Source organism: Setaria viridis, chromosome 3, assembly GCF_005286985.2.
Source record: "Setaria viridis chromosome 3, Setaria_viridis_v4.0, whole genome shotgun sequence".
NCBI classification, from domain to species: domain Eukaryota; kingdom Viridiplantae; phylum Streptophyta; class Magnoliopsida; order Poales; family Poaceae; genus Setaria; species Setaria viridis.
In genome coordinates this window covers 1,904,186-1,925,753 of record NC_048265.2, presented here as the reverse complement: position 1 = coordinate 1,925,753, position 21,568 = coordinate 1,904,186, and the positions used below count along the sequence as shown (strand labels likewise).

The 21,568-nt window shown below is 46.5% G+C and overlaps 5 protein-coding genes across 6 annotated transcripts; 1 reads left to right on the top strand and 4 right to left on the bottom strand.

Moving 5' to 3' along the window:
* Positions 1-421: 421 nt before the first annotated feature.
* Positions 422-4,035, bottom strand: LOC117848520 (probable plastid-lipid-associated protein 13, chloroplastic). Its single transcript, XM_034729953.2, has 7 exons — positions 3,731-4,035; positions 3,272-3,393; positions 3,009-3,092; positions 2,797-2,893; positions 2,217-2,433; positions 1,370-1,422; positions 422-741 (listed from the first exon to the last, which is right to left on the bottom strand). Exons 1-7 carry the CDS (start codon positions 3,941-3,943, stop codon positions 631-633), a joined length of 897 nt encoding a protein of 298 aa, XP_034585844.1. The 5' UTR covers positions 3,944-4,035; the 3' UTR covers positions 422-630.
* A 159-nt stretch (positions 4,036-4,194) lies between these two features.
* On the bottom strand, positions 4,195-7,221 carry LOC117848519 (zinc finger CCCH domain-containing protein 31). The gene is made up of 3 exons (XM_034729952.2): positions 7,028-7,221; positions 5,719-5,779; positions 4,195-5,214 (listed from the first exon to the last, which is right to left on the bottom strand). The coding sequence occupies exons 1-3, from the start codon at positions 7,107-7,109 to the stop codon at positions 4,449-4,451; spliced, it is 909 nt and encodes a 302-aa protein (XP_034585843.1). The 5' UTR covers positions 7,110-7,221; the 3' UTR covers positions 4,195-4,448.
* Positions 7,222-7,496: 275 nt separating this feature from the next.
* LOC117848074 (uncharacterized) lies at positions 7,497-8,662 on the bottom strand. Its single transcript, XM_034729385.2, has one exon. The coding sequence runs from the start codon at positions 8,621-8,623 to the stop codon at positions 8,006-8,008; it is 618 nt and encodes a 205-aa protein (XP_034585276.1). The 5' UTR covers positions 8,624-8,662; the 3' UTR covers positions 7,497-8,005.
* A 4,970-nt stretch (positions 8,663-13,632) lies between these two features.
* On the top strand, positions 13,633-16,648 carry LOC117848084 (myb family transcription factor RLI1). Of its 2 annotated transcripts, none has more exons than XM_034729394.2 (8): positions 13,633-13,821; positions 14,318-14,915; positions 15,018-15,240; positions 15,345-15,421; positions 15,584-15,629; positions 15,828-15,882; positions 15,990-16,059; positions 16,160-16,648. In XM_034729394.2, exons 2-8 carry the CDS (start codon positions 14,343-14,345, stop codon positions 16,415-16,417), a joined length of 1,302 nt encoding a protein of 433 aa, XP_034585285.1. In that variant the 5' UTR covers positions 13,633-13,821; positions 14,318-14,342; the 3' UTR covers positions 16,418-16,648. The 2 variants fall into 2 exon arrangements, with proteins under 2 accessions (XP_034585285.1, XP_034585286.1); XM_034729395.2 differs by lacking the exon at positions 13,633-13,821 and adding an exon at positions 13,886-14,202.
* Positions 16,649-17,532: 884 nt separating this feature from the next.
* On the bottom strand, positions 17,533-21,502 carry LOC117848086 (uncharacterized). Its single transcript, XM_034729397.2, has 6 exons — positions 20,762-21,502; positions 19,483-19,588; positions 19,224-19,392; positions 18,931-19,118; positions 18,050-18,186; positions 17,533-17,845 (listed from the first exon to the last, which is right to left on the bottom strand). Exons 1-5 carry the CDS (start codon positions 21,352-21,354, stop codon positions 18,067-18,069), a joined length of 1,176 nt encoding a protein of 391 aa, XP_034585288.1. The 5' UTR covers positions 21,355-21,502; the 3' UTR covers positions 17,533-17,845; positions 18,050-18,066.
* Positions 21,503-21,568: the final 66 nt, after the last annotated feature.

Sequence of the window (21,568 nt, the reverse complement as noted above, 5' to 3'; positions counted from 1 at the left end):
GCAGTGTCAGTCTGTCAGTAGTCAGGTGTCTGACACAGGACTAAACTTGCCCCGCACGTTCACAGGGAAAAACCAAAATGCCCACACTTCAACATTGTTTCGAATTGATCTTTTGCCATTGATCAAACACGATGAGTTTTCCTTTGATTCCTTTACACAAGATGGCCACTGTTTGAGGCGTTATTCAGCCTTTGATATTTCAACAGAGTGGTTGCTGCTGCCGACTGCCGTCCCCACTGTTGCGGCAGAGCTGCCCTGCTGATGAGAGCACATCAGCCTTTATATCAAAACACCATAATTGGACACGGAGCAAACTGGCATTTGCTGTGCACACTATCAGTAATATCCAGCTCGTAGCTTGGAATCCTTCAGTAGATATATAACACGACAGTTTGTGAAATCTAGTGAGGAAACCATCCTGTAAACTGAAATGCAACATCTTCATGAACTATTGATGGCCATTTAGAGTTGATTGCACTTAGAATAGCTGAAAGGAACGTGAGTAAGAATATTCAAGTGTTTGTCAACGTGCACTAGAGCCTGTATGTGCAAGACTCAGAAAATGAACAAAACCGAAGAAGAAAAACCATAAACAAAAGCTATGCGTGGAGTTCAGTTGGTGCTGTGGCATTAGCTTTCATATTCTGATATCACTGCATCTGCTGTGCCATCAATTGGATTTGGTTGTGGCCCCTCCAATCTGGTTAAGACATCAGGTGCTCCAGCAGCATCTCTGATAATCTGAAAAAGTTGACAGCACAACCATGAGAAGTTCTATTTTTCTTTCTCCATACTTCAGAAATACTCAAGGTAAACAGCATGACAATTAAATTATTCATTTGTGTATTCACGTAGCATGGGCAAACAAACAATTCAAATCAAAGACTCCAGGGCATAATTCATGCCCAGCAATCTGTTGGATAATGATGGTGATGGGGACAGAAAAGGATTAGAGAAGATAGTGGACAGTTAAGCTAAAAGGCAGATGATTACAAGCATCTTATTCTGTGGCTGAAAAAAAAACCCTGAAAGGTGTGTGTGTAAGTGTGTTCAAGCCATTTCTCCTCTGTTAGCTGTTGTGGATAGCATTCTCCTAAAGGCATTTTGTATACACAGGTAAGAGAATTAAGGGCCTGTATTTCAACTGTGCACAACGAATGATCCTCTTTGGCATTCTGTCTTGAATGTAGTTAACTGAAGTTCGATCAGAGAAGAACCAGCAGTTCAATAAGTGCACGATAGACTATATGTTGTCTCTATTTCATTTAAAAAGGTACATTAACCAACACTGTCTTGAATGTGATTATGCATAACAGTAGATATCAGTACATATGACTTTGCTATCACTGCAACCATTAAAGAAACGTACCAGTATTTCTTCATCCAGGTAAGAGATCATGAATAAGCGTTGGAATGTTCCACCTGTAATTGAAAAAGGGCACGTAATGTAACTATATAATTCAGGGAATGCACATGCCATGATGGCATGTAAACTAAATATGCTGACCCACTATGCAATTTCCAATCTGACATGGATAAGCCAATCAAAGTGTGAATGAAATGACTGTTAGGTGCCAGCTAAATATTGCAACAAACTAGAAGGGAGCAGCAGTGTCACAAACAGGATTCCAAGATATGGCTAGCAAACAGCCAGTTTCACAGAAAGCCAATCAAACCAGACAGGTCTGATTTTATGTAACGACTTCAATTCAGCAGGCTCACCTAAATCACTCTTTGAAATTCAACATATACACCAATAAGTTTGTAAGAGCAGTTAGTTTATATTCCATGCTTCAACATTTCAAAGGAAAGAAAATCCAATTTTCTGAAAATTCATAAAAGTTTTCCTCCTATGACCTTAGAACCAACTGGCTCTGCCTCCAATTCTGGGGCTGGTCCCAGTTTCCTAAACCCTGACCATAAGCCGTGGGAGCATTCATCAACTGTCACTGTTTAAAGTAGAGAAAGTTTTTCCAACTCGAGTAAAAAGGAATAGTAAAACATATTCCTCAGCAATTTAACATTTTAGGAAAGAAATTGGCAAAAATTCCTTGACAATAAGAATGCCCGTAACAGAATTGGCAGTTGCTTTATTGAGCAGGCAGTAGGTCCTCAGAAACTGGAAGCATGTAATGTATATAATTCCAACAATGATAGTATTCTAAACCAGCATATTGATACAAGAGTGATCATACAATAAAGCCATGTGTACTTACTAAGTGGCAATTTAAGCCCCTCTGCAACAGCATCTCTTATAGGGCTAGGAAGTTGTTGTAGAGCTCCTGCAGTTTGCCCAAGCAAGCCCTTTAATTGTTCAGGCAATGTTTCTTCACTAATTTTGGGAATCTCTATAAGGCCCTCGACGGATTCTTCTTTCATTCTGATGGGACCCTCGACGGACAATTGAGTAGTCAGTAGGAATTTGCTTTGTATCTGGAAACAGGGGAGAAAAAACATTGCCAAAATGTGAGAATGTGGGTGCAACGACAAAGCGATCCCCAATCATATAGAAATATTAGCTCACAGATAATGCAGATACTAACAGCCTGGTAATAAATGACTTCAGTACAATTATGGAGTATTCTCATATTATGGAAGATTTTCCACGCAATCTATTACTAACAGATTTAGACACAGAATGGCATATTGAAAAAAGATCAACCCTGCATCTTGTAAGAGCAAATGACTAGCCAGGCACATAAATGGCATAGGACGAAGAATAATCTTATGAAAATGAAAATAAGGATCCCATAAATTGTGCAATAGTAGGCACCCTCCTACATCTTCCACCATTACCGTATTTAAGAACTTGAGGTTAGATGAGAGCTTGGAGTATCCATCCTTGATCAACACATCAAGTCCCGTAAAGTGTGCAACAGTTGTAGGTGATCTCCTGACAAAATCGAAAGCACTTCCTATGAGAAAAAAAAGGAGAATCTAGGCTTAAACTAAATATCAAGTCAAATGAAGTTATGACTTGCACCAAGCAAGCAGCGAAAGGGACATACTCAAACAAAAGCCGGGCCGCAAATGCTCCAGGACTGCTATCACCAAACCACTCAAAGTTCCATCGACCTTCCAAGAAGGGCGATCTGCAAAGTGAACAGAAGTTATGAAATCAAGGGCAATGTACTAAGCTTACAGAGTAAACTTTTTCAGTCAGAAATGAAGCAAGTCCATCTCGTCTTAGTGCTTATATTCATTTAGTGCTGTTGTGAAAAACATTTCAGATAAGCTGCAGGCATAATACATCTCCTTAGCTGTAACTTACGTTGTGGGGCGCAGTGTGGGGTTCAGCCGTTCAAGTCCAACGATTCGCTCATTGACATCGATTCTCTGCATCTCCGTGGTCTTACCACTAACCAAGGCCTCGAATCCCCCAGCATCTTTAAACTGAAATTGATAGTTTCCAAATACCCTAGTGACTCAACTGACATTTCATAGATGAACACACAAATATGGGAAGCTATCCATTTTCTAATTGTCGAGTGTGTGCAAATTTTTGTACTGAAACTTAAATGAAAATTGCAGGTTTGGAAAGCGACACTGGCGCCTCAAATTTGGCCGGGCAGTGGAACACGATTACAAGGATACGTAAGCGTAACTACTGACCAATCATTTCGATAAGAAGAGGGGCAGGAGGCTCCCGCAGGCAACATCATGGGAAGGTCATGAAGTACTAGGCGACAGACTGAACAGAGGGAGGGGGAGGGAGGGCGGGAGAGCTCACGGCTAGGAGGAGGGACTCCTTGGCGGAGAGGCGCTCCATCTCGCGGGCATAGCTGGCGGCGGGGCCTCCCTGGAAGGTCTGCGCCATGGCCCTGCAGCGCCCCGAGGAGTAGCGGGGGCGGCGGGGCGAGAGGCGCACCCGGCCATCGCGGCAGCCGCGGAAGGAGGGGAGGAGAGCGGGAGAGGCCGGGGCCAGCGCCACGGCGGCCGCCATGCTCGACGAGCTGCCTATAGATTTCTCTCTCGTGCTACAGTCTACCGCCGCGGTGGTGGACTGGACTGGTGGTGAGTTGCTGCAGCAAGGCGACGTGGAAAAATCGTGAGAAAATCGCCGAGAAGGGGAACAAATTCGCCCGATATTTTTATTTCGGGCTCCATTTACTTATTGACCCCTCAAATCCTTTGGCAATTTACGCAAACAGTGTTGGGACAGCCACATCGGATACCACTCGATCACAAACGAACTGACAGAGAGCGCACATGTGCATTAGTTTGAGCAGCAGCTGACTAACCAACAAGATGTACATGATGGCAGATTAACGATTTCTTCTCAAACATATCTCAAAAAGGCTGAAATCTAGCGCTGAATAAATCCATTCAAATCGCAATACAACAGTCTAAATGCCTATAACGCGGTAAAGAGAATAGTCACAGTAGCAAAATGGACAGACGATACGGGTCGCCCGCCCAAGATGCATGTACATCTCAATGCCTAGCTCTCAAGCGGCACCTCTCCGCTGCTCGTTCTCACCATGGGCGAAGTGGCACCGATCGCCGAATGTGCAGGTACCCTTCACGAAGTTCTCGCATAGCTTCGTCTTGTAGTTGCTCCTGCCCCCCGGGGCACCCCCTCGGCCTCCTGCTGGCGCAGGTGGGGCTTTGGGGGGCATGCTGGCGCTGATGGAGGCAATGAGGTCGCTCACCATGTTGCTGGCTTGCTTGATCTGGTCGAAATTGCCCTCCAGCTCGATATTCTTCAGGTTCGGATCTGACTCATGGTCGCGGATTGAGAGCTTGACACCGGCGACTCGGCATATCTGCTTTGTGTTGACCCCACCCTTACCAATTATGCCGCCAGCAAGCGAGGCATCAACACTGATCTTGGCAGTAGCCGAGGCACCGAAGTTCCCTGCTGGAGGGCCCATGGCAACTGGTGGAAGCGGTTCAGGTCGGCCTCCATACCGACCACCCATCGGAGGGCCTTCATGCGACATGTAGGCTGGCCTACCAAGTTCTCTCTCACCATGGGCAAAATGGCACTTCTCACCGAATTTGCAACCCTCCACGGTGTTGTACTTGGTGCACATGCGTGTCTTGCCCGTTGAAGCTGGATGAGAGTTAGCAACAGCAGCATGATCCACAGAAGCTCTTGCTGGTGCAGATACAGCAGGGCTGCCTAGGTTGAGCATTTTTGCAACTGCCGGGTATCCACCAGGGACAAAGTGGAGAAAATGACATCCTTCACCAAAAGGGCACCCAATGGTACTGCAACATTCAAAACAAAACAGATTATCTACAAAGCTGCACTTAACATTTTAAGCATGGAGGAACTTGACTGAGAATTATAACCAAATTATTCAATGACATACCTAACACCTAAACCATATATACAGGAACATTCAAGAACCAACAAAGATCCACAAGAGAGAAAAAAATCATGCTCATATAACAAGTAAATTGCTAAATTGAAATTTACCACCAGATCCAAAATTAAAATGTTATATCATTCATCCGAGGTCTAGAGGAAAAAATTCACCATGAAGTAAGAGTGGTTTGTAACGCTTTACGAGTATCGTATTCATCTAAACTAACCACAAAAGACAGCAAGTAGTTCAATGCAAAAGACTAGCTCATGTGTCACAATTTACAATATTTTATACCTTCTGCATCAAAATAAAACTTACACAGAATTTGATTTGTAACTGTAACAAAACGTGAAAAATATAAGTTACCATTCTGATGTTATTTCAAGTAGGTTAAGATTATAACCTGAAAAACTTGGTGCAAGGCTTCGATTTGCTTGATTGACCAGTTTGAAATGACTCCGTTTCTGTTGCATAAAATTAATTACATTTTCTCATGTGTTAGAATTTGCATTACTGATCTTCTAATCAAGTAAACATATGTAGAATTTGTCTAGTGGATAAAGTTTTGTAACATAATGATGATATTCCATGGTATTTATCCACTTATCCTGCAGAAAATAATAGTTACACTGAATATGATTCGAACACAGCGGATTAGAAATAGGCTTCCCAAATTCTATACTGGTAGATACCATATGTCTGCACTTTTCTTCTTGTTGGTTGAATTGGTGATCTGTCACAAAATCACATTGCTGTTTGATCCATATTCAAGAGTCAAAAGGTGCCACGATTTCCAAATATGCTTCTTCGCACTGATTTTTCTTTCTAACATGCAATTCTTCTTTTGGGGAAAAAACCATTTAAATCACCCTCCTATTATCATCTAGACCAACCTTTCATCATTACAAATTTACAATAAACAAGTTGTTCCAACTTTTGACTTTCAGCTTTCATGATATATCTACTTTACTATTCTACTATTGGGATAACATGCTCATTGTCAGACCCATAATCCTTACTAGATCTGTACCTACAAGCAACAGCTGTACCAGAGTCACAAGCTGAGGGATATGCCATATCTACCAGTAATCTCAAAGCCACATATCATGCATTAGTGTGCGTGCGTTCAGGGTGTGGCCAAGGCTGAACCTGCTCATTTCTTATCATGAAGTTATATGGGAAATAGCATCTTCTTATCTTGAGGCACCTGCCTCTTTGTTCCAATAGATGTCTTTTGGACCATCTTCACTGGTACATTACTCAAACACAACGCTAAGCTTAAACCTACTGGTTCAATTTTGGTATTTGGCATAGTCATAGAATGATACAGACAAGGTTAGGACTTAGGACAATCATAACCTTGATGTAAGAGGTTGAAAATTTTTGGTTGGGGCTAATGAGCTAGTATTATTCCACCAATCCACAGCATACCCGAAACAGAACAATTTTGAACTAAAACGAAACCACTATCGCCACCCGAATCCCTAGCCGCCAGGACCATAATGCGCATCTCATCGTGCGCTCATCACCAAACGGCCACAGCAAGTACACCCTATCATAATTCTCGCCGAACAAACCCATAAAACCTACCCTAAGTGCGCAGCTGCCGGCAGATCCAGTCGCATATCTCGCACACGCATAAACAACCAACATCTAGCAGCAAAAAACTGAGGCGCACGGGAGGCGGAACGGATGGGAGCACGATGCCTCACCTTTCGAGCGCTTCCCACCGGCTGCGACCCCGTTGGCCGTCTCCGGCCGGGATCTCTTCCGGGCCGCGGCGGCTCCCTCCATGGCCAGGCGTCGCGTCTGGGAGAGGCGCGCCGGAACCCTAGCTCCCGATTTGCGACGGAGGAGAGGAGAAAAGAAAGATTGCAAGCTCGTGGGGGTGCGTTAAGAAAGACGTGGAGCAGACAGGTGGTGTCTGGTTTCTTATGGAGGTTGGGCTTTGGGCCTCGAGTCGAATTGATGGCGAAGGAGTTAGTGTCCTGGCCCAACTAGCAGTAGACTTGGTTGGTGAATTGGCTTGCGCGTCAGCTGGGCCCTGTGGTTGGTGGGCTTTCAGCCCCCAATTCGAGTTCAGTTCAGAGCGAAGTTTCCAACGGGAAGTACGGGTTTACAATTCGCTTTGAATATGAGATTATTTCGTTTCCATTTAGACTTCTTGGAACATGGTAATTTTATAAGACACAGTATCACAGAGAAATCTTCTACGCACATAGGGTGAGCAAGAATCCGATCGATTCCCGTAAAATTAGAGACAAAATCTCGCGTTCTATAGATGGCTTATTGGCTTTATTTATCCTTATTATATATGATGAATCCGATCGATTCCCGTAAAATTAATTAAAGATAAAATCTCGCGTTCTATAGATGTCTTATTGGCTTTATTTATTTATCCTTTATATATGGTTGTTTCTTTCCTACCTTCAACATATGTGAAATGTAATCCTTAAACAAGCTGAGCACCACAACGAACGCACACACATCTTTCTTCTCTTCTCAAGTAAACAATCGATCTCAAAATGCAAACAGAGCTGCGCCACGCGTGGAGAAACATTCCTGTTCTTCAACCTCGCTGGCTCGACACAACTCGACTCTACTACCTAGACTGTCCACGCATCACCTCCGTGCTTCAGAATTTATTCAGAGCAATTTGCATCGCGATGCATTCTGCCGTATCAGTGGATTCACATGCTCCTGGCTATCATCTCCTGACACCTCCGGTCGTACGACTCCTGCTTCTCCAGCAGGAACCTGGCACGGCACCTCGCGATGAACTTCTCCGCTAGCCTATCGATCTCATTCCCGCCGCCGGCGCCGACGACGTCCTCCTCCTCCTCCTCTTCGACGACCAGCACTTCAACGTCTGGCATCTCCTCCTCGAGCCACCGCAGGTACCCACAGTACTCGGCTGCCGCCATCCCGTCGTCCTCGCCGGCGGGAGCCGGAACCGGAACCGCCGCGTTCCAGGCCGACTCGAGGGATGGGTACACGTGGTAGTTCGAGTCCAGCGCCTCCGCCCGAGCTGGAGACAGGCGGCCAGACCACGCGAGAGGTGGCTTCATGATGAAGCCGCTGGTAACCAGCTGCTTGCTCCCCTTCCTTGACGACGACCTCGAGCGGCAGCCGATGGCGTGCTGCTGCTGCTTCCTCCGCGCATCCCGCTTCGTCTTGCCGACCGCGTCGAGGACCAAGGACTTGAACCTGGCGAGGGCGCGCAGGACGCGGCCGACTCGCGGGTAGACGTGGGATTGGAGGATGGTGCTGATCTTTGGAGAGATGGAGCTAGGAAGCAGTGCCTCCATTGGAACTGGATCAATGGAATGGTGGAGCCGTGGAGGTGAATCGGTGGCGCCCGCTGCTGCGGCTGTATGGGCTTTTTATAAAGATTCGTGTACGGCACGTGCGAGAGCAATGCCAGCTGTGATATTCGTTTAGGAAGTTAATCTGCATGCCGTCAAATGCTATCTCATCATATCTTCAGGGCGAACCTCCCTTGATTAAGGGCATTCAGCTGAATTCCCAAAGTTTTTATCAAAAAACTGAATATGTATTCGATATATGCATAAGTATGCAAATGTTGGCCCTCTAATCATCCCAAAACATATTTTCGTTGCTCGATTTTATTATCCTTAACATCCACCCACCGCCATAGGCTTGCCAATACTATAACCTGGATTCACACTTGAAACAACCACTTAAAAAGTTGAAGACCTGATCACTTTGAGAGTTCATGAACCTATATGCAGGAATAGTTTAGAGACATGCAGTGTATTTCACTCATATTTAAAATTACACTAAATATTACATAAAAGGTCTAAAGCCAAGAAATTCTCAAGAAAATATTAAATCGGTGAGGAATACGAATGTTGGAGTATTTGTAAAAGAATGACAAGGCAGTATAGCAATAAATTTTACAGTTGCTATAGACAAATGGAGTGTTTAACGCTAATTCAGATAGCCTGGAAGATTTTTTACTGTTTTTTTTTCTGAACTTTGAATAATAGCGTTGCACTTATGAGGGTTTTTGGGACAGGAACCAAGAAGGAGCAGGAGGTGAAAGAAGACACCATCTTTCTTCTGAATCTTCTCCCTCAATCGGGCGTTAGTAGCACTGCAATTTAGCAGATTTCAATCGTCAGGAAAAACAGGCTGCTCTGCCTCTTCAAGATGACAAGAAGTCAAGAAGTGCAGCCCAAGAAGAGCAGCAGAGATCGAGCAGTATTACTGACCATAGCTGCAGAATCCGGGAAAAGATGGCTCTAGGTGCTCGTGATGGCTCTGTCATTATCGTGCAGTGATAGTGTTTAGTCAGTCCGTACGGTCTTAGGATTATGTGTGCATATGTCTCCTGGAACTGGAAAAAAAAACCGATCCTAATATGCTCCTGTATTGTGATCTCACTATCCGCAAACATGGATAAGAGCTCATCCGCAGCTTTATTGATAGTAGGGTGTCCAGAACAGCTGGACCCTAGCTAGATGAAGCAAACAGGCAGTATCAAGTTGCCATCCTCGCTGTGATCTATCCTGTTTCAGGAGCAGCAGAACCAGATCAAGAACCGACGAAGAGTTTCTCTCCCACGGAATGTTGCGTGGCTTCTGAACACTGTCCGTTGCCGATCTTCTTGGTCTGGATTACTCCGAAACTCTACACTTTAGAGGACACCGAGGCTCCAGCCTAGCTCGTCCCCCATCTTCACTTCTGTTGAGGTCAGTCGTCGAGGTGACGAGAGGTGCTCTCACATTATTGGCCATGACTAGCTACTCGCAATTCTTCTTCGCCCGGATAACAACCGGGAGAGGGATCGACTGCGCCGGTGACGCCATGGATGCATGCACTTGGGCTGCTCATGCGTCTCGTGTGTGCCCGGTGAGAGCCCCGGCGAATCCAGTTGTTGGGATACTCGGGCAAGGGCTCCGATCATACCGGGAAGAAGACCCCCATGGGAGCGATCGAAGCAATCAATCATCGTGAGCTGCTTGGTTGTAACGACGGGAGAGAGATACCATCGCGTCACCCGTGGATTCTTGACATGGATCTCTACCGAATCAACATGCTCTCGGCGAGGTCGATGGTGCGCCTGCAAGGGGTGGATCGGAGCCTGGGCGGGGCACACGCCACGGTTACTCACACGGCAGCATCTGCTTCGCCTAGCTAGGAACATGCAGAGGAATCCATCTAGAATGTTGCAGGAAACTGCTCCTGCTACATTTGCAACGCTTAAGAGTCCGATCCCTTGTTAGCTTCCTGCTGTCATTTGTGATCACTGATTAGTGAAAGGTAATCTGACGACGGTGTCCTGCGTACATGAGAGGGAGAGGACAGAGAGCCACAGGACTACAGGAGGGGTGAATACGAAATGCTGGCAGCAACCTTCGTCTGGGCCGCGACGAGGAATGTAGGCCTAGCTGGCTAGGGAGGTCCGGCCCATATTTGGACGATTGTTCCCAGCCAGCCTCGGAAAACTCGGAAGAAGCATGGTCCACACTTCGCGCGACCGCGCGACCCAACAACTAGGCTTATCGGTCATTCAAGTGCGGCCCAAAATATTGCGAAGCGGAGCCCAAATCGTAACTACCTCCTATACTTTTACAGAAAGGCCTCGTATGAATCCGTACTTCAAACTAAGCCCTTGCTCCCGTTCCGGCGGCGGGCGGCGGCGCCGAGGATTGTAGCCGCTCGTGACCACTCCGTCCAGGCAAGGATATGGCGGCGCCTGCAGAGACCAGACCCCACGCTTGCCGGATGCCACCGCCGGAAACGAGCTTCCAGGCCCAGCCTCTCGTCATCGTGAGGCTGCGAGGTGCGAGCTCCCTCTGCTCTGTGATTCTCTGAACAGCGTTGCAGCCTGCATTCAGCAGAGGAAGCATGTTCGTAGGCCGGCAGACACGGAATTGACGCTCCATCTCCAACGCGGCGGCGGAGCAGATGCTCCGAGAGAGACGACTGCTAATCTTCGCGAAGTCGTCAAGATAATCCCATCCGGGATTAACTTCAATCATCCCGACCAGGACAAGATGCGATGCGATCGGCGGAGCAGATTTGGGTTGACACAAGGGCGCCTGCGCCACCTGGCTTCCCATGTCGTTTCCGCGGCCGAGCCATGGACGAATCCGAGGAATTAAAAAGGGTTCGCACTTGGGAGTTCGGAGAGCCGATGAGCCGAGCAATGCTCCGCTGCAATGGCCCTTCAGGCGTTCAGGAGACGACCGGACGACCAGCGCCGCTGCCTTTTTCAACGCCTCCTACCCCAGCACCAACCGGCGAGGCACCAACCCTGCAAAGAGATATATATCTACACACATGCATCCAGATAAGATTCTCGTTTAATCCTTTCCACGTTGGCAAGCCTGCGCGCCCAAATCGGGTCGCCTGCATAAGTCTCATCGTCCACTTGCTCGATCTCCTGCCCACATTCTGGTTTTCTTCTGAATTAGGCTACATGGACAAAGTAGACCTACGTGTGCACATACTTCAGCTCCACAAGCGGTCATTTTTTGCCAGTCAGAATTCAGATTCACAGTCTCACTATATGCTATCTGTCGGACCAGGACGGCAGCTTCTAAATTGATTTCTCGTTCTTGTTCTCTGGTCATGGAGATTCCCAAAGCGCAGGGAGGGAGTCCAATGCTCATCAGACAGCTGCAAGTATTTTTAACGGATGATCAGTGACCACTTTCGATGGATCCTCCATTGAACTAAAGCGGTGATTGGATCGATTTTATGTGACTTCACTTAGTTACAACTTACCGGCAAGAAACCGATGAAAGCTCCGCTTAATTCTTAATAGAATGAGCTGAAGAATTCTGTCTGTTAGCTACGGTGTGCATTTCTGCAGATTTAGAAGTATGCAAGGCACCATGACCTGAAATGCACCTATGTGTGTGCATACTCAACAACTCAGAAGTCATTGGCTAATGACCTGAAATTGGGATTTGACAGTGTTGATGCGTCATTGGTAGGATCTGGATGGCAGCTTCGACCTTGATTTCTCATTCTTCTTTACGGATCAGGGATATTCCAAAAAAGCAACCAGTCCAGTGCGCATTGGATACCTGCAGTTCTTTCTAACGGCTGATGGGTGACTACCCCCAATGGGTTCTCCATTGGACTAAAGCGATTATTGGGTCTATTTAATGCTAATTTGATTTTACTTTATTATCGGTTAGAGACTGATGAAAGCTAAGCTTAAGAGAAGTTTCTGCTACTGTGCTTGGATATATGGTTCAACTGAAAGTGCCACCGTAAGCTGCTGTGTCTTTGCATGAAGAGTTATGATCAGAGGAAGAGGTTAGTGCAAAGACAATTAGACAGGCAAGGCTTTTGAATCAACATGATGAACCAATGAAGGGAGTGGTTAATGCTGAACACTGCATATTTAGCAGTGCTCTACATTGATCTGTGAATTCAAGGTACCATGAACAGTTCTAATAATGACAGGAATATGCTCATGGCAGTATGCCGTTTTAGCTCTTCATTATGCAAAGATCAAAGCAGAACATGTAGTTGAATTCCACTCAAACAAGTAGCTAGTCCTTGCGATAAAATTTACTCAAATCTGAATCCTTGGAATGTTCCTGACACAGTTTAACTTTACCCAAGTGATGGAAAAGATATGGACCAACAAGGCTTCAATTAGATACGTACTAACAGATACAATTCCATTAAAAGATGACTGAAACGAATGAGAAACAATGTCTTCTTCAACAGTAAATGACTAAATCAAACAAAAACAGGGATCGATGTTACCGTGCTATTTGATTGTACCTTAACAAGAATCGCACGCTTATGTATAGCCATCCCTAATTGAAAAACATATCCGCTATTTGTTTGGCTATTGATTTTTTTACAACCGCATCCTTTTCAAGGTAGTTCTTGTCCACTTATTTATTTTTTATGTAGGTCCGAATTAACATCACATCCAAGAAGGTTCAAATTCGAAGTTCTGTTTGATTCAGCAATTAACCTACCCTACCGGAATTATGGGTGTCAATTCATCTCTTGTTGGGATATCAAAAGACAAACAGGTCATAAGGGTTCAGCATAGAAATGTCCCCCCTGATCTTTACTGTAATTTTGTATGCTTGCAATCCAGCTAGAAATGGGTGCCATAAGATCCAAGCCATGCGAGCGAGAGAAAGGTGGAGACGGTGAAAGCATCAAAGCCAGAGTTTGTCCCCTAGCCGGCTAGCCTTGTGTCTGTACATGCAAGCTTGCACTTTATATAATAGGTGGATATCTTTGCATCTTATTATTCTTTGTCAGTTGCTAGTTGCTTGGCTTCCAACAGGAGGACCTGGCCCACCCCCCCCCCCCCCCCCCCCCCCCACAGGGAGGAGTTCTTGTTCCAATTGGGATGATCAGGAGCCCTTTCTGCACCCATTCCTCATTCTCAATTCTCGTGCAGATTCCAATCCTTCCTCCAGATACAGAGTGAGGGAGATAATTTCCAGGAAGTCTTCAGTGCTAGAAGCCTGCTGCCATGTGATGCCTTCAAGTTGTAAGTTGCTCTAACCATATCTGCTGACGTACCTGCAACTATTCTTCCCCCTACTTGCTTGCATTGCCGTGTTCTTGCTTCTTCTTCCTCCTCCGGCGGCCGCAGCATGCTCGTCGGCTGTTTGGCAATTCCCACTATTCGTGTGTGTAGCTCCGATCCCGAGGCACTCACCGCCATCGAATTATTCTTATCACGTTGCTCGATACGCCACCGGGAATCTGGACCGGTGCGGGATCCTATTCTTCCACTAGAACCCAAGCTTCCAATGGATGGAAGTGGAACCTTTGCATCAGCGCTATTTAAGCATCACCTCTGCACTAATCCTTCTTCTCTCCTGCTCCAAGTGTTGCCTTAATGGGTTGCTGTAACCTGCTGTTTGAGGTCTCACAAAATGCTAAAATAAGTTCTATATATATAATGAACCGTTGATATACTCAAGCTTATCTTGAAATAGTTGACGAGCTAGTTGTACTTGTTTTTGTGCTTGCTTGTTCAGTTCCAAGTCTTCGATCGTGATCTAGATGATGAACACCAAGAAGATTAAGCTGCACGACCACCACTTTGGGTCGCCGCTGTACGACCCCCAGATGTTTCCGGCCACCGCTGCTGCCGGGCTCTCCTTCCACCCGGGGCTCGTGGGCTCCTTGCCGCAGCAGCATGGCGGCGCCGGCGGCTGGCTGCAGGAGGAGTACAGCCCAACGCCGAGGACTGTCCTCGCGACGCAGGGCAGCTGCGTCGGCTCCGACCCCGCCGCGTTCTTCGCCGCCGAGCACCTGCTGGGCATGGCGCGGTTCGACTGCACTCTCGGTTCGACGGCGCTCCCGGCGATGACAGCGACCAAGACGGCGGCGCCGTTCGTCCGGTCGCCGGAGGCCGAGCAGCTGTACCGACCGCTCGACCCGCTGCTGCTCCGCGACGGCTCGGTGAGGACGTACTACGTCAGGCCGCAGCAGCGGGACGCCACGGAGGCACCTCCTCCACTCAAGCTGCCATTGCAGCAGCAGCAAGAGCGAGGGCATGGGCTGTACGGCAACGGTTCCACCGGCAGGCTGCTCGGCGGTGGCGAACCCAAAGCCCCCTCCTTTTCACCTCATGTAAGTGCACACATGGAATCGTGGATAAAATTCCTCTCTCGGTCATGCCATAATCGGGTTCTGACAGAGATTCTCCCGTTCCTGTTTGGCCAAACCCTGAAGGCCACGGCGAACACGCTTATCCAGGCGATGGAGTCGCCGGGCATGCAGAGCCCAATTGAGAACACGCTGTCCAGGAGTTGCAGTATCGGTGCACCGGCGAGCCACACCGGGAACGTCGTCGCCGCGGCCGGGCACGGCGCGCCGAGCAAGACGCGGATCCGGTGGACGCAGGACCTTCACGAGCGGTTCGTCGAGTGCGTGAATCAGCTCGGCGGCGCGGACAGTGAGTGTCCTTGGTGTGAAAAAACAGTTTCATCCTGAAATCGACACGTTTGTTAGTTCCTCATGGTGTGTAGTCTTTCTCTTGTTGCTGTGTGACTCTCGAAGAGGCGACTCCCAAGGGGATTCTGAAGCTGATGAACTCTGATGGCCTCACCATCTACCACATCAAGAGCCACCTTCAGGTATCTGAGTTTCTGCAAATCAAATACGTTTTTCTCAATTAATCAACCGTGGAGAATTCAAAAAATTTAAACGGATGATGTTATTGTGTGGCAAATTCTATGTAGTATGATCGAGTTGAGTTGTAACTAACATTCTGCTATTCTCCTCTTCCTCGATTTCAGAAATACCGCATAGCCAAGTACATGCCAGCATCGACATCCTCCGAAGGTAATCCTGCAAAGAATTTAGTACCAACAATTTGTTCAGTACTATTACTATTCGACAAACACGTCAACGCCAAGCTTCAATATTCCATCATCGTCCTGCCATGCCCGACTGACACATGTTGACATGGTGTAGCCATCGTGTTTATATTCCGTCCTACCGCGGGCTGACACATGTTGTCATCCTGTTGTCGAATTGCAGGGAAGCAGGAGAAAAGAGCCGCGGGAAATGACGCGCAGAATCTCGACCCCAGCACGTAAGTGTCGTCGTCGTCGTCTACCTTTTTTTTTTTTGCGAGAATCCTAATGGCAACCATGTGCAATTAGCAAGGACTAATGGTACGGCTCCCTTTTCTGTTGCCAGTGGATCGCAAATCACTGAAGCACTACGCGTCCAGGTCGACGTGCAGAGGCGCCTCCACGAGCAGCTCGAGGTGGTGCTCTGTCTATGCATCAAACACTACCAAGAAAACGAAACCTTGAATCCTAGTAGATGGCATCAAACTTTTTGCTGATATTTTTTTTTTGGTGCAGATCCAGAGGAATCTGCAGATGAGGATCGAGGCGCAGGGCAAGAAGCTGCAGAAGATGTTCGAGGAGCAGCTCAAGGCGAGTAGGACCGTGATGGAGCCGCGGGAGGAGCTCCAGCTCCAGGACGCCGGCGGCATCGGCGCCGCCGCCTTCCCCGGCGTCAGCGAGCAGGAGGGGGAGGACGCGTTTGACGACGTGCAGCTGCTGTCCGTTGCGAGCAGCGGCTACAACGATGCCAGGTTCCCGTCGAAGATAAGCTAGCCTGCCTCGTGCTGGCTCTGCCAGTTGCTATGCTTTGTAATAGTAGGATTTATTAGTAGCAAATATTGGTGTAGTTGTCCATTATGATACGAACAATGTTGGGAAGGAGTGCCTTTGTTTTCGCCAAATCGAGCTGTGAACTTTTTTTTGTTTTTTTAAATAAAGTGTACCTGAGAGGATCGTCGTCCTCCCGGAAGATAAATCCACGATTAAATTTCAGTTTGCGTGGCACTGCAGTTTTTAGGCTTTCAGTTTATTCAAAGTAGAAGTGCAAACGGCGATATGCTACCATGGGGAAATGCAGAACTCTATCTTAGTTGCACCATACAACTGTTCGATTGAGAAGTGAATTGCCCATATTTTTGTACCAGCTTAGATTATTTTTTAATGTTATTTGCTGGTGTATGTGCTCAGTATGATATTTCCACACTTGATGATACTTTCCATCAGCCTAGACTTTCATGTGCTACAACTAGTAGTGGTAAAATATCATACTGACCACTTTTTTTTTTTGAGGGATTCATACTGAGCACATACACCGGCAAAATGTTCGATCGGGGGCCCATTGCCATGGTTACATTTACACATACCGGCCCGGAGACATCGGCCTACAGCCGCAAAGTTGGGCTCGTTTAGCGCACGTTGGGCTCGTTCAGAATCTCCAGAACCGGCCCGGACCCGTCCTAGGCTCCTAGCACATCGCCGCGTAAGCGGAGCGGGGGAACCACCAGATGGCGACGGTGCGCGCGCAGGCGTGCCGCGCGTGACACGGCAGTTGCCGCTCGGCGACTGGAACCCTGAGGCACACGTCGTTCGGCTGTCAAGCTTGTCAAGATACAGAGCACTTGAATAACTTTGGCAATTGAAGCATTATATAGCCATACCTTTTTTCACTTCGACATTTCTCATATCCACCCAACCAACAGGTAACAAAGTCATGTAGGAGGTCGCTTGAACGCGCAAGCTTTTCTAAAAGCGGGAAACAAGACAAGGAATACAAAATAAATCTTTGTACTTCTGGAAGAAGAGACCACCACCACAACATTTGAACTCCACTTGGACTGGTGGGCAGTGAACTCAGATTGCTTAACCATTTTTTTAAAAAGAAAAAAACATAACAGTACAAGAAAGGCTTATGACTTTTATAAGGGTTCAACCTGGCACTCAAATCGAAAGCTTAACTTTACATAGTCAGCATGACATTTTGACATTTAGGAACTAACACTACGAATTCAGTAAAGGTTACACCAGACACCACAGTGGTTGCCTGAATGAATAACAAGCTACAGGCTACCACAAATAATCTGATCTTTGCATGACACAATTCATAATCCATAACATTGAAGAAATACATAAGCTATGCTGTCCATTCTGTCAAGAACACCATATTGTAATGTTAGGCCTATCTGCCACACTGCAATCCTAGATCTGCACGCAACAGAACAAAATTACTAAATTAGAATAAAAAAACAGACAACCATGTCAAATTATGATTGCAACTCAGGTCATCAGGTAAGAAATCTCAAAGGTTGTAGTTCAATCATAAAGATATATTAGGGAAGATGTCATTATCGTCCCTATCATCTAGACTGAATGTGACACTAGAAAGAGGAGCTACCGTGAGAAACTCACCAGTTAATGAGGATTTGCTATGTCTTCTTGATGAAGTGGTGACCAAGCATTTCTGATAATCCTGACATAGGAATGCTCTCACAGCCAAAAAGCTCTTGAAGTTTTGAATCACATAATATCGATCCATTGATGACATCCTGTGCAAAATCAAAGAGAGCAATTAATGTTTCTGGTGATAAGTGTATATTTCAAAGTTCACAACTACTCGTTCACTTGATAATCACATGACTAAGGGAAAAGAATATTAGGAAACTATATGGTATATATTTTGCTGACAATATTATTGAGAAAAAGTAAGTAAAAAACAAAAAAAAAACACTAGCATCCAGAAACTTGAAACTTGGCATGGCATTTGTTTCCTGGCATAGTATTTACAGCTGCTAATACAAATTTATGCATAGTGGCCACACTCCCCCAGCCTCAATCTAAGATTCCAGGATACCCGAACCAATGAAGATATCCAGATAATCAAATATCTATACAATGCCACAATGGTCTCTCTCTGCCATTATAGCCTAAAATCTTCCCAGGACCAACGTTCCAGGAACAGGCAACCTTCACGTTTCCCCCAAGAAACACACAGTAGTGATGTAAATAACAGAATGCCCAAATAGCACAAAAAGTAGGGGTATACAATTCAAGTTTGTAGCACTAACAAGAATATAATGAATCTACCAGGTCATTCTTCAGCTTTTCCTATTAGACTGCTTCTGAAAAGCTAATTAAGAATTTAAGAACTGAATGGTTGGTAGTGCATGCATACAATGCACCTCTAGAAAATGGACTGTGGATGTATTTCATTTCTCAAAATTATTGGTTTGTAGCAAACCAAGAAGTTGGTATGGTTACTCTGCAAACAAAAAGTTAGGAATGAAGAAAACCTCAAGTTGGTTTGCTTTTATGTAGTCCCAGAGGTATTTCAGAGCATCTTCATGAGGAAATGTTCCATCAGTTCCAATAAACTTTGCTAGCGCATCAGAAATAACCACTGAGGGTTGATTTATGGGAGGTCCAGGCTGGGGAGTAACGGTGGGAGCCTTCATTCTTTTCACATCACGAATTTGATCTTCTGCAATGCCATGAGAAAGTACTTGAGAAAAATTTCATGGAGCAGAGTTTCACAAATGCAAACACAGAATAACATATATTGACACAAAGAAATAGAAGCATGTACTTGGGTCAAGCGGGGTTATGTGCTTAGCCAACAATTTATTCATCTTAAACATGTCAGTTGTATCAGTTCCAAAAACCACACGAAGTTCATCATTGCAAATGATCTTTCTTTTGTCATCGGGATCTTGAAGATTATTCTGCCTGATATATGCCCACAGCTGCTTGACAATCTGAATGAAATTTTCTAGCGTCAATCATTCAAAGAGTACCTACACGGCAGATAATTGATCATTTCTATCATAATGAAATCTAGAGAGTACCTGAGTTCTTGACATGGCAGTCTCACCGACAATGGTCTGAAGTTCAGGTGAAATTGCACAAACTTTATTTAAACCACCAGGTCCACCTCTTTTCCGCTTAGAAGCACTAGGAGAAATTACACATAAATCAACGGTCAGTGTGTTTCATAAAAGAAAAAGCAACAAGGTACATAGCAAAGTACAGATCAGTTTACACGCTGGAGTAAAGTCTCTAAAACTGAACAGCAATCCTGACCAGCAAAACAAAACAGCTTCTATATAAATGTTGGTCGTTGGAGTACAAGAGCCAAGAATTTGGTCAGCATACTGTCCAAGGGAAATAGAATAAATTTCAGGACCAGCTTCCATATCAGTATTGTGTGACATGGTTCTAGGGTACAAGCTAACCAATACCCCTCAATGAAGAAACAAGGCATACATGCAAAAAGGTGCATGAAGGCACATTAAATACATATAAAAAGTTAAAAACTGAGATGGCAGCATATTGATACGGTATTAAATATACCCCCCAAGTACTTAAGTTAATGGGTACATTTTTTTCTTGAGGGGTGCATTTGTAAATGTCTGCAAATGACAAGAGCAGGCAGCTGGGACCATTTCAAGCACAATGAGAAATCAGAAAACAAGACTCAAACAGACAGGGACAATAGTTAGTTATATCCGATTGTTCTCGGGAAGCGGAAAGTGGCGATATAAATTCAAACAGATTCATGAAACACAGCACACCTTCCTTACTTGGTGGTTTGTACTTCTTAGTAAATAACTAATCACCAGGACCTTTTTATCTGAAAAAGGTATCTAGAAAATTCACAAAACAAAAACTTTTGGAAGCACAAAATGATACAATCAGTCAACACAACCACACCTGGATTCGTCTCTGTTTGACCAATACCGTTGAGTAAACAGAAACTGGGAACTAAACTACAACAGAACAGTTACTAGATAATTATCTACAGTCAAAAGGCAGAAAACGCCATCCCAAGCAAACCGTCCTGAACACTACAGTACATAACAACCACATGTATAAAGTGGAACCTGACAAATCAGTTTAGACGGTTTGAACCCTAACCCCTAACCCTAACTTTGCCAGAATGAAGCCATCTCATGATTCCAAATAGGTATAATCAGTATTGACCTTGAATCTTCAATATTAGCAAAGCTAATCAAATGAATCGACCAACTAGAAGTCAACACAAAGTAGATTTCAGCGTCAATTGATAGAGACAGTATAGCCAACTCAATCTGGGGAACGGAAACCCTAATTTCGTCCACAGCTCACCTCTCCTTGTTGTCGCCGGCGACCTGCGCTGCAGCGGTGGGGGGAGCAGTGCCCCCGACCCCAGGGGCCGACTGCTGGAAGGAGACGGTCCCACCCGTGGCGACCCCACCCAGGCCGGTGGTGTAGCGGAAGGCGAGCGGGGGCGGCGGGTAGAACGCCATGGCTGGCACGGCCGGCGGCGAGGAGACCGCCGGGACGGTGGCGACGGCAGGGAGCTGGGGCATGGCCTGGAAGATGAGCTGCGGCTGAAGCGCAGCCAGCTGCTGCTGCTGCGGTTGCGTCTGAATCTGCTGGGCCGGAGGCTGCGCCTGTGCCTGCGCCTGCGGCAGGACCTGAGGCTGAGGCACGGCGGCCGCGGGGGAAACAGCCTGCGGCGGAGGAGGGGCCGCCTGGGGTTTGGGCTGCGGCTGGAGGCGCGGGCCGAAGAAGAGGTCCATCTGGTCGCGGATGAACTGCGCCTTGTGGGAGAGGTCCATGCCGAGCTTGGCCTCCGCCTGCTGCAGCACGGCGGCGAGCGAGGCCTCCCCGGGCCCGCCGGCGGAGCCGCGGAGGAGGGACTCGACGCAGCTGGCGATCTCCTGGTCGGACACCATGGCGGGAGCGTGGGAAAAACTCAAATCTCGCCAAAACCCCCCGCCTTCCCTCCCGCGATTCCCCTCTCTCCTCCGCCCCCTCTCTGTGTCTCTGGCGCTTGGTCTCTCCCCCTTTGTCTCTCTATCTCTCTCCTCGCCCTCTCCCCCCTCTCTCTTTCTCTCTCCTGGCCCCTGGGTCTAGCCTCTCTGCCGATTTGTTAACTGCTAGGGCACA